The 18,009-nt window shown below is 33.2% G+C and overlaps 1 protein-coding gene across 1 annotated transcript; it reads right to left on the reverse strand.

The window, feature by feature from the left end:
• Window positions 1-606: 606 nt before the first annotated feature.
• LOC149202191 (ethylene-responsive transcription factor CRF1-like) lies at window positions 607-1,425 on the reverse strand. Its single transcript, XM_089401514.1, has one exon. The coding sequence runs from the start codon at window positions 1,423-1,425 to the stop codon at window positions 607-609; it is 819 nt and encodes a 272-aa protein (XP_089257640.1).
• Window positions 1,426-18,009: the final 16,584 nt, after the last annotated feature.

Raw genomic sequence — 18,009 nt, forward strand, 5'->3', positions numbered from 1 at the left:
GATGAAAAGGGACCCTTTGGCAAGAGAGAGTCAACCCATATGAGTTTTCATACCGTGTAAACAAATGTGAAAGTAAGCATTGTTTTTATAAATCAAAATTGTATTTACATGTCTAGTTCAACAAATAATTTAAAAGAGAAGTCAACCCATATGAGTTTTGATACCCTGTAAACAAATATAAACAAAATTGTATTTACATGTCTAGTTTAACAAATAATTTAATTCTTATAAATGTATGAAAGTGTAACTTTAAGATAAACACACTATTTTATTAAATTAATAATCTTTTGATAAGATAGTTTAATAACATATTAAAAAATAACAATTTGTGGAGAACCTCTCCTATCCAATTAAACTAACAACATTATTTACATAAAAACACACTCTACCTCACAGAAGCAATCCAATAATAATTTCAAAACAATAATCAATACAATACTAATCACACTCATATAATCAAAAGTCCATATTACAGGTATTTATAATAAATTCACTGGAGTATATATTTATAATAACACACATCCCTGGAGAAACTTTGCATTACCAGGTACTCTTGACCACTGTCACTCATCCCTAAACATGATTATACTGTACAGTGTACACACTTTACGATAGCAGTAGCAATGTTGTAGATTCGTCCATGGAGCAGCAAAAGTTCATAATGTCATCTTCTTCACCCAAAAGGTCATGACAATCCATATTCAAGTCTGTTAGCGAGACACCACAATTATCCATATCAAACAAGTGCCCAAATTCTTGGATGAAATAAGAATTATCATCAAATACTGAATGGTTAATGATTGGACATGATAATGAATCTGGCGTGGCCACATCCTGTACACAAGTTGAAGAGAAGTCTGCACAACAATCCCCATATGAATTTCTCTCTGAAATAGATTCAGAAACAGATTCAGATGGAGTTGTTGTAGTTTTTGTTTGTGTGTATGCAAAGTTGGTGAATGCTAATGGTCCTCCCAACTTCCTTGATGCATTATCATAAGCAAGTGCAGCTGCTTCTGCTGTGTCGAAAGTCCCAAGCCACAGCCTCACTCCTCTGGACGGATCTTTGATCTCTGCAGCCCATTTCCCCCATTTTCTTCGCCATACTCCACGGTATTTACGGCTCACAGCATACTCTACATTGGAGACTGGTTCGCATAAGGCTCTGGCTTTCTTGTTGGGCACTCTTGGTTTCCTCTTGCACTTGGGTTTGCCCTGATTTCCTGCGCGAGCTGAGCAATTTAACGGTATGTGACTCTCGAGAATCAATCTTTTGTGAGAGGCTGCACTCAATTCATCGTCACTTGAGAGGTCTGTGGCATCTGGGTCATTGCAGATCACTCTGATCTTCCTTGTCAGAGGGACATTCCTCTCCTTCTTGAATGATCTTATAGTACTATTTTTTCCGCTCTTGCAACGAGGCATAATTCAAGTTCTTTTGATTATAACCTCAAATAGTCTGCAATTTGATTTGAATGTTTGTTATGTTTGGCGAATCTTGTAACAGCAAATATATACCAATAATTTTTCAGATTAATCACATTATTTTTGGAACCATCTAGTATGATTCACCATCTAATATGATTTATCCTAACTAGATATTTCAAACCCATATCACTTTCTTTATCGAACCCACAAAGATAATAAGTCAGACGCATGAATAAACACAAAGATAATAAGTCAGACGCATGAATGCAACTGAGAGAATAAAAAACCCACAGGGAAATTGAATAATCAGATATTTTCTGTAAGCTCCCCAGCCGAGTCGAGAAGAAACCCCACAGGGAAATTGAATAATCAGAGATTTTCTATAACCTCCCCAGCCGAATCGAGAAGAAACCCCACAAGGAAATTGAATAATCGCTGATTTTTGTTAACAGATTGACACGAATTCAATAGCCACGGGAACAATTCAAATTAAGTTGATAGAGATGAAAAAGGCCACAGAAGCGGAGAAAACATGGCAGGCTTATATAGTTATGGCTACTGCTGCCCTTGGCCCGGTGCTGCTCCACACTTTCAAACATTCAGTAAGAAAATTGCAACGGTTGTTGACCGTTGGACCAGTCCTGCTTAGAGATTTGAAGCATTTCGAGAAAAACATCTCCATATAGTGGACGCTACTTCCTTCCTGACCTTTTGCTATCAAAATAGAACTAGCTTCTCTTTTAGGAAAGGAAAATATCGAATCACTTTCTTTTAGCCTTTTTTTCCATGAAAAGGAGTACACGAGATCCAGATTATTCTATTTATTAATCCAAAAATATTAAGATTATTTTGATTAAGAATTGCTTGTTTTTTTTGCTTTTCTTTTTCTAAGGTTGAATCATTAAAAGAAAAAAACACCCCAAAAAAGAAAGTTCTAAAATAATTTTGAAAATTAAAAAAAAAAACCGTTTTAAAATAATTTTGATGTTTTTTTTTTTTTTAAACTTGGCTTTAAGTATATATTCTTGTTTCATATCTATCGTGAGTTGTCTTTTGAGTATATATTTTAATATATTATAATTTTAATATTAGAATAATATAATTGTTCTTGTTTCATATCTATCGTGAGTTGTCTTTTGAGTATATATTTTAATATATTATAATTTTAATATTAGAATAATATAATTGAGAAGTGTTTTTAAGTGTATATGTATAGTTTATATTTATATAATTAATGTGTTAAAATGAAATTGATATATAAATTTGTTTATTTATCTATTTTAATTAATAAAGTAAGTGATTTTTTAATTTGATTTTTAATTAGGGTATAAATTTAATGGGTATATTTGTCTTTCGCATAATGTTTGATTTTTATTTTTACTCATCATTTAAATATCCTATATTACATGTTTTTTTTGGTTTTGTTTTATTGTAAGTATAAGAACATCTTTTTGATAATATACATTTTGTCCTGGTACATTTTTTAATTATGGTTTGACCATAAAATATATGTCTATTTTTTATATTACCTCAAAAATATTATATAGGTTATTTTTTATCATAGAAAGTTATTTTTGACCTATGTGTTTAATTTCTTGAACTGTGAGGAGCTTATTGCTCTTTTTCTTTTCCTTAAGACAAAAAAATTCTCTGAACTACATTAGGAGGAGAAAAATTGAATTCCACATAAGAGACTAATTATTTTAATTAATTAAATAATAATAATAATAAATAAATAAATTATAATTATGATTTAATTCTAGTATTGAATAATCATCTTTATCTTATTAGATTATTTACAATGATTTTAAAGGAATACTTTTAGTCTTATAGAAAAATAGAATTCCACATAAAATAATAACAATAAATAAATTATAATTACTATTTAATTTTAGTATTGAATAATCATCTTTATCTTATTAGATTATTTACAATGATTTTAAAAGAATACTTTTAGTTTTACTCAACCTTTATTTTATTTTTTTTTATGAAAAATGTGACTTAGAAATAAAATAAATTCAAATTAAAACTCATTTGTCATGATTTTAAAGCATACTTTCAACCTTAAACAACCATTAAAATTTTATGAATAAACACGACTTTAGAAATAAATAAATTAAAATTATGAATAGAAAGATTCCTTGTATAATATCAACTTTGGTATGAGACTAGAGGGGCTAATTATTTTGATAAATTAAACAATTAAAAAAAATATATGATTTAGTTCTAATTATTGAATAATCATCTTTATCTTATTAGATTATTTAATATGGTTTTAAAACATATTTTTAGTTTTACGCAACCTTTAAATTTTTATGAATAAACATGACTTTAGAAATAAATAAATTCAAATTAAAACTAAATTGCTATGATTTTAAAGCATACTTTCAATCTTATGCAACCATTGTAATTTTATGAATAAGAGTGACTTTGAAATTAACTAACAAGTACAATTTATAATTCTCTTCCTTAGACCTCTCCAGCATAAATTAAATAAAATTCATTAATATCAATTCAAATAAAAATAAATGGATCGTTGAAAAAACAAAATAGTGTTACAAAGAATATAAACTAGTTGAAAAGATTAAAACTTACATGTTTTACATCAAGTGGGTGTGTTTCGAGTGATTCGATTTGTATATCAAATGGGTTACACTAGTCTTATATTCCATAATGGATTTCCTCGAGCCTTTAAATAGACTTTGTCATAACAAATACCATGGTAAAAACTATGGGTTAACCTCAAGCTAAAAAAACCCATCAATGTTAAATAATTAGTTTTATTTTGTTATTTTATTTTATCAAGTCAAAATATTTACCTAATATAACATATAAAGGCATTACAACATCTCTTCCAGATTGGGTGGGAGAGTCATTATTAATTATGGAAATGTTATTATTAAAGCTACTTGTTATTTTATAGAAAAATCAAAACTTTTTGTTAGTTTATGGAAAATTTAATAAAGTGGATATATATATATATATATACACACACACACACACACACACATACATATACCTATCAAATTTATGTTTTAATTTTTTTATTAAATGTCATTAATGACGGGAAAATTTTAAAAATGTCATAATGTTAAAAAGGTGAAAAACTACCCATCAAATTTAACCTCTTCTCTTAATATTTATGGAAATTTATATATTCTACTCTTTTTAGATTGAAAGTGTACTCTTTTAGGAGGAAACATATGTTTTTAGACTCAATCATATTATAAGGATTGTTTATAAAATAATTAATGTCACATACCTATAATAATTTATTTATTTATATAACAATACATTGATTTTTCTCTCCCATTTAACCATTCAATATATATATATATATATATATATATATATGTATATATAAAGACTCACAACAACAGGCCCAAATTATGTAATTCGTCTATTTTAAAGTACAGGGGCATTAGCAAAAGGTCTACGATATACGTTATTTACTTAATGCGTTGATATGACATACTAGTCACCTTATGTCATCTTAATTGCTCTAAGGTAACTCAGGTCACATGAATTAGTTTTAAACTTAGAGTTACATAGTATGACAATTGGTACAGTGATTAATTACATCTTTATCTTTGGGTAGTTGACTGCCCTAGGATTGCGGACCCACTGCCTCTGGAGCCTTCTTCGTGATTTACAGCTGGTTCTTCTTGCGTGGGTAAGTGTGTTGCATCGATTGTGCTCTAGCATCCTCCAGATCGGACGATGGAGAGGGTTGCCTGCTGGTCTAAGCTCAGGCTTGGTGAGGAGGCCAGTCTTTTGTTGCATTTTCCACAATAAGTTTTGTCCCTGGTTCTCTGTGGAGTTTCCTTCCCGGTAAATGACTCTAATAATACCTTCTTACCTTGTGTGGCACACTTAATTCTGGGTTTGAGATGCTTCCATGGAGACTGAGGGCCTTCCTCTATTCCGTAGTTCACGTATTGTTGCTATCCTTACTTCCAAGTGTAGCTTGGATGTGTTCATTGCTTAGTCAGGTTGGTATCCCAATTTCTATAGTCTCTGTAAATTTTGTTTTCTTTTAAAATTATCTTTTAAGCTAAAACCTAATATTTTGGTGCTTGTTCATCAAGTTTCGTCGGGATTTTCATGCTCAAATGCTAGAGAATTTGAAGTCTCTACTCCTCCTATCAGAATCTGTATCCCTCAAGCAAGGCTTCACCGAGTATGCATGAGGAATTTTGTTAATACAGGAAAGGGCTTTATAATTTCGCTCTATTTGTAATAATGGTTCTGGAACTATGTCTATTTTTTTAAGGCTCAGAGCCAGTATTGTAACTGAAGGGATTACGGTTCGCATGCCTCTATTCTAGCTTGTAATTTTCTGACTGTTATAGTTCAAAATTTTAGTCAAGGCTCTAGGGTTTAGACTCTGAGGCTTAATGGAATATGAAGAGACCCTCAATTTGGGCTCTGTTTGTACTTGTCTTTATTTTTGGAGTTAAACTTGGTGGCTTCTCAGTTTAAACACTTACATTTTTTTTATTTCTTTTCTAGTTACTGGTGACATCGGCGCTTGTATTCTATGCTCTTACCCCTTGCCAGGGATTCGTAACTTAAAAACTCTGTTATTTAAGAGTCTTGGGAATACTATTTTCGGTTAAGTCTTATACTGCGACACTAAATTCTTATGTTGACTAGCATCATATAGTTCATTGTTATTTCTAGGCAAGTTCTTCATAATGATTATGGTTAATGCACCGAGGTTGTCTTTTTTTTTAAATGGTAGTAGCATGCATTTAGTTTCTTGGTAGAAATTTAATAAATATAACATTTTTGATGGATTCAATCCCATCTCTACCCATTTTCAGGTTAGATTGGGTTCTTGAGACACTTCGACCTACCTTCTTCTCTACCAAGGGATGTCATTGTCCACAGTCTTTCTATTGACCTACTGAGTTTTGAGTTTTCTTATTCCGAGACTGAGAACAATTTCACATATCTCACCCCATCCTCTGGGTTACATAGGTTCGAACTTAAATGTTATGAGTAATAGTAGTATTTGTTTGCATTCTTCTTATCTATCAGGTTACATACAACCGTTTCTTCATCTACAAATTCTATGCATTAACAGTAACTATTTTTTTACTTACCCAAGCTACAAGAATCACACATATTCCTTTCTTATCTACTGAGTTTGTAATTAACAACAAATAGATTTACTTGAAAACATCTCCATCCCTCCATTAAGTAAGATAGATTCTATGATTAAGTGTTCAGGATCATAGAATATACTTATATGGCTAGTTGAGAAAAACCTTAATCTTTTGTTTTGTCTTACTCCCAACTGTGAGACTTGCAGTTCTAGCCTTTCTGTTTCGCCTAAGTCTCCCCCGAGCTACCCCTCACAGGGTTTCTCCTCAAGACCTTTTGTCTTGAATAGTATTAGTTATTTGGTCTTAACCAGACTTAGCTTCTTTAGCCTCTGTCTGTCCTTCCAACACAGTCAATCCTTTTTAATAATATATCAAATTTTCCTTCCTAGGTCTCAGATGCCCCCCTCATCTTAATCCCTTCCTTGGAATACATTTCTCAAGGAAGTAGTTAGGGTTGGGTAACCGCCCAACCTAACTGCTTGAGAAAGTAAAATTGACATTCTTTAGATAATTCACTCCCATGTAACTTTAATCAAATAATTACTGCCACCATTCTGGAATTTCACTTTCCATGCATTTTAATCAAAATTAACTAATTATATAAACTTAATAGTATTTAGTTTGTTTAAAATGTGGTAAATAAATATTTACATTTATGGGGGACATCACATCTTCCCCCCCTAAGATTGAACATCGTCTTGATCTTCCTCTATTGGAAATAAATTCATAAAAATCTCCCTCATAGTTCGTTCATCTTCCCAGGTAGCCTCCTCTGGCCCAAAGTGCTGGCACTGCACTTTAACTTGGGTGATAACGCGTCTCCACAACATTACTTCTCTCCAATCGAGTATACCCATTGGTTCGACTAAGAACTCACCTTCCGGTTCAACCTATATGCCAGAATAAAAACTTTAGTCAATTCATGAAATTAAAACATAAGTCAGCTTCACAATCTTTGTACACATATATATAAGATAGGCCAATGAGAATTTAACTCCTTTGACTCACTTGTATATCCTGCCAATTTATTATGTGTTTGGGGTCATATATATATTTCTTTAATACAGAAACATGAAAGACATTATGCACACAAATATGGCTGGGTAAGGCGAGTTGATAAGCCATTGGTCCAATTCGAGCTAAAATTTGAAAAGGACCGCAAAATCGAGGTGCCAATTTGGTGCATCCATTCCATTGTAGTGTACTTTTCTTGGCTCGAACACGAACATAAACATGATCTCCCACTTGGAATTCCCAGAAACTTCTTTTCTGATCAGTATAATTCTTTTGTCGGTCTTGAGCAACTTTTAAATTAGTTCGTACTCCTTTGACCATTTCTTCCATTTCTGCTAGCATATCAAGCCCTAGCATTAACTTATCTTCTGGGCCACCCCAATTCGAGGGAGTCCTACATTTACACCCGTACAACACTTCAAAAGGACTCATTTGTAGAGAAGTGTGATAACTATTGTTATATGCAAACTCTACTAGATGTATATACTCCTCCCACTTAGATGGTTGTTGCATTACATAAGTTCGAAGAATATCCTCCACTACTTGGTTTACTCGCTCAGTCTACCCATTCGTCTAAGGGTGGTAGGAAGTACTAAAATGTAGTTGAGTGCCCAGTCCTCCAAAAAAGGCTTTCCATAAGGCTGATGTAAATTTTACATCATGGTCCAAAATTATAACTTTTGGTATACTGTGCAACTTAAAAACAGTTTGCATAAATATGTTAGTGATCTAAACTGCCTTATAAGTAGATTGTATAGGTATGAAGTGAGTATATTTTCTCAGCTTATCAACTACCACCATTATTGAATCATTCTTCTTTTCTGATTTGGGCAACCCTGTTATAAAATCGATAGAAATAACTTCCCATTTCCATTCCAGAATAGGTAATGGGTGGAGTAAACCAACTGGGTGACGGTGTTCTATTTTTAATTGTTGGCATTCCAAACAATGGGCCAAATATTCAGCCACCTCCTTCTTCAAGCTAGGCTAGAAATATTCCTTTCTGAGTGTGGTAATCAATTTCTGATGTCTGGGATGGCTGGCATAAGGAACTTTGTGATACTTGTCTAAAATTAAATTTTTAATAACCTTTTGGTTAGGTACATACATCCTTTCTCTATAGATCAATATACCTTCTCGATTTAATTTATATCCAAGTTTTTGTTCTTTGTTGTTCAAAATTTTAGCTTGCTGCCATAAAAATTGATATTTTGGATCCTGTATTGTTGCTTCCTTAATTTCTCTCTGAATGTGTTTTTCACTTCACTAAATGATACTTCATATAAACAATTCATTTTCCTACTTAAGGCATCAATGACACGGTTCTCTTTTCCTTTCAAGTGCTTAATTTCAAAGTTGAATCCACTTAAAAAATCAACCCAATGAGCTTGCCTAGCATTCAGAGTGGGTTGTTTAAAATAGTTCGTTAAACTATGATGATCAGTCGTTAACAAAAATTTCTTACCCATCAGGTAATGTTGCCACATTTTTAATGCATGAATGACTATTGTCATCTCCAAGTCATAAGCTGAATACTTTTTTTTCATGCTCCTTAAACTTCCCAGACTCATAAGTAACCACTTTTCCTTCTTGCATTAATACGCCTCCCAAACATTCTTTGCTAGCATTCGTACAAACCACATAATCTTTATTTGGATCAGTAATGCTTAAAATGGGCGTGGTTGTGAGTAAATGTTTAAGTTGATCAAAACTCCTTTGGCAATCCATGCTCCACTTAAAATCCTTTCCTTTCTTTTGTAGAGAGGTAATAGGATATGCTACCATGGAAAATCCTTCAACGAATCGCCTATAGTATCCAACTAGACCCATAAATGACCTTATATCAGCCACATCTTTTGGCACTGACCATTCCATTATGGTTTTTATCTTTTCTAGGTCTACAACTATCCCCTCCTTAGTAATGACATGGCCAAGATATTGGATTTGTTCCTTAAAGAATCACATTTTTTGTACTTGGTGTACAATTGATGTTCTCTTAAAACTTGTAGAACAATACGAAGATGCTCTTTATGCTCTTCTACCATCTGTGAGTAAATTAGTATGTCATCGATAAAAATTAACATAAATTTATTCAAATATTGATTTAGTACACTGTTCATAAGGCACATGAAGGTTGTAGGTGCATTTGTTAATCCGAAGGGTAGCACAACGAACTCGTAATACCCATATCGAGTTCTAAAGGGTGCTTTTGCTATATCCTCTTCCTTGACTCTAATTTGATGATAGCCCGAGCGGAGGTCGATTTTTGAAAATAATTTTGCTTCTTCCACCTCATTAAACAACTCATCTATACGAGGTGGACGATATTTGTTTTTTATGGTTAACTTCTGGTGGTAATCCATGCACATCTGCATGGTTCCATCCTTCTTTTTCACAAAAAGCACTGGGGATCCCCAAGGTGATACACTTGGTCGAATATATTTTTTATCAAGAAGTTCTTGTAACTGCATTTTTAGTTTTGTTAACTCTAGTGTACTCATGTGATAAGGAGCTCGGGACACTAGAGAAAATCCTGGAATTAATTCAATGGTGAAATTTATATCCCTTTTTGGAGGAAGTCCTGGAATTTCTTCAAGGAATACATTCGGAAAATTTGGTACTACCAGTATATTTTCTAACGCGACAAATTTTTATTTTGAGTTAGTGTACCCTACTTGTATTGCATAAATCTAGAATCCTTTTTGGATACACTTTTCCAATTGGGAAGTTGTCACCAGTCTTAGCTTTAAGGGTCTTGTTATTCCCTGAATTTGTTGCCTATTTCCTTCCTTGTCCATATAGTTAATAGTTTTGGTTTTAAAGTTAATGAGGGACCAATGTTTTTCCAACTAGTCCATGCCTATTATAATATCATACGATTCTAAGGGAAACACATTCAAGTCTTCTATAATAGACTAACTTGCTATTTGTAAAGAACAATTTTTGACCTTGGCCAACACTCTTCTTTTGGCTCCCATAGCTAATTGCACTAACCAAGGAATTTTAAACTTAACAGCCTGCAAAAAACATTGTTCTACTATTTTGGGACTAATGTAACTCAAGATAGCTCTTGGGTCAATTAAAATAGACACATTTTGGTCGAATATTTTACCTTCAAACTCTATCATGGTCGGCTAGTACTCTACCTGATGGTCTTCAAGAGCAACATTGATTTTAGGAATTCTTCTTGCCACTTCTCCCACCATTAACGCTTCTTGAATATATGCCACTTGTTCGGTTCCCTTGCGGTGTGAACAATTTTTAACATAATGGGGTCCTTCACATCCCCAACACTGTACTGGGGATCTAGTTGCCATCTCCACTTCAGTTCTTACTGATTGTTCATTCGTCTTGGACTCACTAGGAAATTTGAATCTGGGTTTATTTCTGTTCATGTTTTTATTTAACTGCCCTTTAGGGGGTTTATTGACCATAATCTTATTCCCCTTACTGCTGGAGGAAAATTTACTCCCTTTTTTGTCATTCCATCTCTTACCTCCATCCCCTTTTAACTTGTTTTGCTAATAGCATATTCGAGCCTTCTGTATGACTTCATCTATGGTTTTCAGGTTATCAAACTCAAGGTGCTCTTTCATAAATAGTGGCAAGTTGCTGATAAACCACTGCACCTTAGCCTTTTCTTCCCGTATGTATGGGACATATCTCAATAAAGAAGTAAATTTTGTTATAAATTCATCCATAGATATTTGTCACAGTCGAAGGTCATGAAACTCCTTGGCTTTCTCATCATAAAATATTTCAGTTAAATATTTTTCCTTAAAATATCTTTGAAATTTATCCCAAGTTATGCTCTGCTCATTTACACCACGAACAGTTTTTACTTCCTCCCACCACAAGGTGGATTTTTCTTGCAGCTGAAAGATGGCCAATCAAGCCTTTAGGTTATGATCATATTCGTACAACTAGAAATACTTGTTCATGTTGATGAGCCAGGCTTCCACTGCCTCCTCTTGTTCACCATCAAAGAGGGGAGGTTTTATCTTCCGAAATTCTCCTTGAAGTTCTAATTTCTGTCTCTTTTGCTTTTTGTGTTCTAATACATTACCAGATTCTTCCTCCTGGTTCTCTTCACCACCTTCAGTTTCTGCATTCTCAGTATGAAATTCTTGTTCGCCAGTCATGTTTCCATGCTCAGGATTGGGAATTGGTTGCCACAGATTTTGTCTATCAGACAAACTCTTCATGATATTTTCTTGTTCCTACATCAACCTTTCATTATATTCCCACAATCGAGCCATTTCATCTTTTAACTCTTGCACAATTTCCAAGATCGCGGTATTAGTGTTATGCGACTCATCTCCCAATTGTACCCATACCTCAGGATTGGTCTCCTGAAATAATGCTGGTCTTGTCCTAGTCACTGTTTGGTGTGGTGTGGTTCCCATTCTCCTCATATTGGTTGCTTTTCTACCTTTGTGTACATCACAAATGCTGTTATTCATTATTTTCCAGAAGTCTCAGTTTTGTAACCTGAGTGCTTTGATATCACATGTCACATACCCATAATAAAAATTTTATTTATTTATTTACATAACAATACAATGATTTTGCTCTACCATTTAACCATTCTATATATATATATATATATATATATATATATACTCGCAACAACAGGCCCAAATTATGTAATCCGTCTCTTTTAAAGTACAAGGGCATTATAAAAAGGTTTACGATATATGTTATTTACTCAATGCATTTCTATGGCATACTAGTAACCTTATGTCATTTTAATTGCTCTAAGGTAAGTGACATCGCATGAATTAGTTTTAAACTTAGAGTTACACAATATGATAGTTGGTACAGTGATTAATTACATCCTTATCTTTGGGCAGCTGACTACCCTAGGATTACGGACCCACTGCCTCTGGAGTCTTCTTCGTGATTTCTAGTTGGTTCGTCTTGTGTGGGTAAGTGTGCTGCAAAAATGGTGCTCCAACGTCCTCCAGATTGGACGGTGGAGAGGGTTTCCTGCTGGTCTAAGCTTTGGCTTGGTGAGGAGGGTAGTCGTTTGTTGCATTTTCCACACACATATTTGGTCTCTGGTTCTCTGTGGAGTTTCCTTCCAGGTAAATGACTCTGATAGTACCTTCTTACCTTCTGTGGCATGCTTAACCCTAGGTTTGAGATGCTTCCATGGAGACTAAGGGCCTTCCTCTATTCCATAGTTCATCTATCATTGCTATCCTTGCTTCCGAGTGCAGTTTGGATGTGTTCATTTCTTGGTCAGGTTTGTATTCCAATTTCTACAATCTCTGTAAAAAAAAAACTTTTAAATTTATCTTTTAAGCTAAAACCTAATCTTTTGGTGCTTGTCCGTCAGGTTTCGCCGGCATTTTCATGCTCAAATTCTAGAGAATTTGGAGTCTCTAATCCTCCTATCAGAATCCATATCCCTCAAGCAAGGCTTCACCAGGTATGCATGAGGAATTTTGTTAATAGAGGAAAAGGTTTTATAATTTACCTCCGTTTGTAATAATGGTTCTGGAACTGTGTCTATTTTTCTTAAGGCTCAGAGCCATTATTGTAACTGAAGGGATTACGGCTGACATGCCTCTATTCTAGATTGTAATTTTCCAACTGTTATAGTTCAAAAGTTTAGACAAGGCTCTATGGTTTAGACTCTGAGGCTTAATGGAATATGAAGAAACCTCAATTTGGTCTTTGTTTGTACTCGTCTTTATTTTTGGAGTTAAACTTGGTGGCTTCTCAGTTTAAACACTTATATTTTTGTTATTTCTTTTCTGGTTACTGGTGACATCGACGCTTGTATTCTATGCTCTTCCCCCTTGCCAGGGATTCATAACTTAAAAACTCTGTTATTTAAGAGTCTTGGGAATACTATTTTTGGTTAAGTCTTATACTGCGACGCTAAATTCTTGTGTTGACTAGCATCATATTGTTCATTGTTATTTCTAGACAATTTCTTCATAATGATTATGGTTTATGCACCAAGGTTGTCTTTCTTTTTAAACGGTAGTAGCATGCATTTAGTTTCTTGGTAGAAATTTAATAAATATAATGTTTTTGTTGGATGTGATCCTGTCTCTACTCGTTTTCAGGTTAGATTGGGTTCTTGAGACCCTTCGACCTACCTTCTTCTCTACCAAGGGATGTCATTGTCCACGGTCTTTCTGTTGCTCTACTAAGTTTTGAGTTTGCCTATTTTGAGACAGAACAATTTCACATATCTCACCTCATCCTTCGGGTTACATAGGTTCTAAATTAACCATTATGAGTAATAGTAGTATTTGTTGCATTCTTCTTATCTATCAGGTTACATACAGTCGTTTCTTCATCTTCGAAGTCTACGCAATAAGAATAACTATTTTTTTACTTATCCTAGCTACAAGAATCACACATATTCCTTTCTTATCTACTGAGTCTGTAATTAACAACAAATAGATTTACTGGAAAACATCTCCATCCCGCCATTCAGTAAGATAGATTCTATGATTAAGTGTTTAGGATTCCAGAATATACTTATCTGGCTAGTTGAACAAGACCTTAATCTTTTGTTTTTTCTTTCCTCCCAACCGTGAGACTTACAATTCCAGCTTTGTTGTTTCGCCTAAGTCTCCCCCCCAGCTACCCTTCACAGCGTTTCTCCTCAAGACCTTTCTTTTTGAATAGTAGCATCTAACTGGTCTTAACCAAACTTAGCTTCTTTAGCCTCTGTCTATTCTTCTATCACAGTTAATCCTTTTTAATAATATATGAATTTTTCTTTCCTAGATCTGAGATGCCTCCCTCCTCTTGATCCATTCCTTGGAATAAATTTCTCAAGGAAGTAGTTAGGGTTGGGTAACAACCCAACCTAAGTGTTTGAGAAAGTAAAATTGTCATTCTTTATACTATTCACTCCAATGTAACTTTAATCAAACAATTACTACCACCATTCTGGCATTTCACTTTCCATGCATTTTAATCAAAATTAACTAATTATATAAACTTAACAATATTTAGTTTGTTTAAAATGCAGTAAATAAATATTTACATTTACGGGGGACATCACAATTAATGCAACCATATAATTTAGATGGCTAGTAAGTTAAATATTAAGATACTTATTTCATGAGACATTTAACATTGAGAAGATTAAAAAAGCATAAAAATTATCTAAATTATTTTATTATTATTAAATATAAAAATGTTTAGTATATAAGTTAAATATATATACATTTAAAAAAACATGCAAAAAGATTCTTATTATGGAGATTCATCTCAACTTTATCATGGAAATTCTTAATATTTCATAACCTTCATTACAATACAATGGACTAATATCATAACTTATCAATATCACATGCCAAAAAAACCATAATAGATTTCATAGTCAAAATATTTTAGTTTATTTTAATTTAATTTTATAATTTAATTTTAATTAAATCTAAAATTAAAAAGGACATAAATACCTTTAAAGTAAGTCTCAACCTCTAATTATGACTACTAGCAAAAGTATTTCATGATCTCTCATAAAAGTTAAGTCCCTACCATCTATCTCTTAATTATTGATAATTATTCTGAAAGTCCTATTTTAAAATAGACATGTTTATCCACATAACTATTTTTAAGACTAACGTAAATCCATCTTAACTCTGGATCACCAAGCACTGAGAGGGATCAAATCTCTCAAGATGAAACTTCTTTTTGAGTGCCAAACTTGAGGATACGTCTGCACATTGATAGATTTTATTCCTCTCGTCACTTAATAAATCCTCAATTGAGATGGATTTATATTATATAAATTTCACATCCTTATATATAAAAGTATTCTCATTTTTAATTTAATTAAGACTTTAACTTAATATTTAAGGAATATCCACATAATATTCTAGTAGTAGTGAGGATAGAGGGTTGAGATATATTTCAAAATAATTATAACCTTTTTTCTTTTAGATATAATTAAAATATGTTATAAAAATAAAATAAAATAAAATATTTATGAAATATTTGGATTGTGAAATGAGCTATGAGTTTTGGGCATATGGTATTGGTCCATGATATTGTAACAAAACCTATTTACAAATTAATAATATCTATCGTAAAGTGGAGGTGAATATCCGTAGTGATAAATCTTGTTATATTATAAGTATTAAGTTTTTATGTGTTTACTAATTAAATTTAAATATAATTATGAAATAATTATTTCAATCAATATCATAGAATTGTCCAAATGCTTTCATCAAATAAGAATTATTATCAAATATTGAATGGTTAGTCAATGGATATAATGAATATGGTGTGGCCACATCCTGCATGAAAGTTGAAGAGATTCATAAAAGGTATCAGATGGAGTTATTGATGTGTATGCAAAGTTGGTGATTGCTAATGGTCCTCCCAGCTTCCTTGATGCATTATCATAAGCTAGTGTTATTGCTTCTTCCGTGACATAAGTCCCAAGGCACAACCTCACTCTTCTGGAGGATATCTGATCTCTGCAATCCATTTCCCCAATTTTAGTCATCTTGCCCTGCAATACTTATAGCTCGTTGCACACTCTAAATTTTGATGGAAAGGCAGGGAGGAGGAAACAAAAATTAACACACAAAAAAAAACTTGCATTCATAAAAATTCTCAATTACGCAATTACTGAGTTACGAATCTTGGCTCTTCACCTCATACCTTGACTTACACAAAATAAATTCAATATGCAAACATGCGCTATATTTGAATTTTTTCGATTTAAGATTGAACTCAAAATCACTCAACTTGACTAAGATAATTGGCATCTAAATTTAGACAACTCCGCATGTACAAGTAATTATAATTTCTAACACTCCCCCACAATTACGACCATATGACTCAAAATAACTAAATCATGACTCAAACATGCCTCATGGTCTGAGTCTCAACTATGATTACAATGATTCAATACTTTTACAATTTTGCATTTTCTTTTTCATTTCTTCGAGATTCTATATCCTCAAAAATATTTTATTCTCTGTTGTGTTTTCTTGTCATACACTCCATATTTCTTCACTTGTTGTTGCTGCATTTTTTCTTTGAATTTTCTTGTATTTGTTGTGAATTTGTCTTCTACAACTACCTCTTCAACAATTATTTCACTCATGGACTGCTACCACAACTCTTCACCTTCAAATTGCCGCGTTCTCACTATTTTTTTCCCTTTATATTTCCGAATTTCTTTCTTCCATATTTCTTGAAAGCAGAATCTTATCTTTTGTTGACTCCATTGCTGAAGAATTGTTTCAGTGCTTTCATCTTTGTCTTCAGAAACACCCATCTCTTTCTCTTCACTTTCATCATCAAGTACTACTTTTTTCCTGTACTGTGCACACTCAAGATCAATGTTAGAAATATCTTCTTTATGCTTTGCATTGAGAGCTCCATTCTCTTTCTCTTCCTTCTCTGTCTCATCTTCCACTCCTTTACAAACCTCTACTGTTGCAAACAAGTTGTCTTCCACTAGGCTTCCAGACACAAGTGGGTTTCTCTCACCAAATAACAACATATCAATGTGTTCTTTCTGTTGGATAATGTGTAACCACTCATCACTAATTAAATTATCTTAATCAAAGTTAACATCAACATAATTTTCACCCACTCTATTGTGGATGTCCAAGAATGCATATACTCATTAACAATTTCAAATTCACCAAACTCATCGATTGCTGTTGAATTAACCAATTCACATCTAATTGCCAATTCACATCTCACTTTGCAGTCATCATCCACATGTGTTTTGTTACAACGAGATTCACCATCATCTACAACATCCAAGCTACAATGGAGTCTTTGAGCATTTATATGGTCTTGATTTGCTTCACACATAGAGGTTTCAACTTCTCTCTATAATACGTGTTGCATCTTCTTCATCCATATGCATGTCTGCATAATGGATTTCACTTTTATAGTTTTCATGGCCATCATCCACTTTTGAGTGGGATTCTCCAAGCTCCAAGCTCTGTTGTCTTCCTAGAGTCTTGCTCATCTGCTCTCAGATCTGGGCTGATTCAATAGACCGTGGCACATCTTACCACTACATGCCACTCCCCCTTGCACCAAATTCTGCTTCCCAATCCCCATTTTATAAAATCCAATGTTAAAACATTATTAGAGTGGTACTCAATTAACTCTTTAGCTCGAAAAAAGTTAGCATTTTGATAACCCAAAAATCAAAATATTTACCATTAAACATATGAGGTGGTAGTAGATCTAGGCTACACCAATCACCCCTGATCTCTTCTCTTTCTTCTGCTAGACTTCTCAGTTCCTCGACTACGATCTGAACTTCTCTAAATATGACAATGATCTGTCTTTTTTTTCGATTGTTTTTCTTAATCTGCTTGAGTTAGGCTTTCCTGAACTTCTCTAAATATAACAATGATCTGTCTTTTCTTTTCAATTGTTTTTCTTAATCTGCTTGAGTCGCGCTTTCTATAGGATAGAATTTTCACCCAAAACACAAAACGAA

Source organism: Pinus tabuliformis, chromosome 2_1, assembly GCF_031772625.1.
Source record: "Pinus tabuliformis cultivar Carrire ecotype Pingquan chromosome 2_1, CPIR1, whole genome shotgun sequence".
NCBI lineage: Eukaryota > Viridiplantae > Streptophyta > Pinopsida > Pinales > Pinaceae > Pinus > Pinus tabuliformis.

Bases quoted from the DNA above. Each gene is read 5' to 3' on its own strand.
- LOC149202191 (XM_089401514.1), bottom strand. From the start codon at position 1,425: ATGCCTCGTTGCAAGAGCGGAAAAAATAGTACTATAAGATCATTCAAG.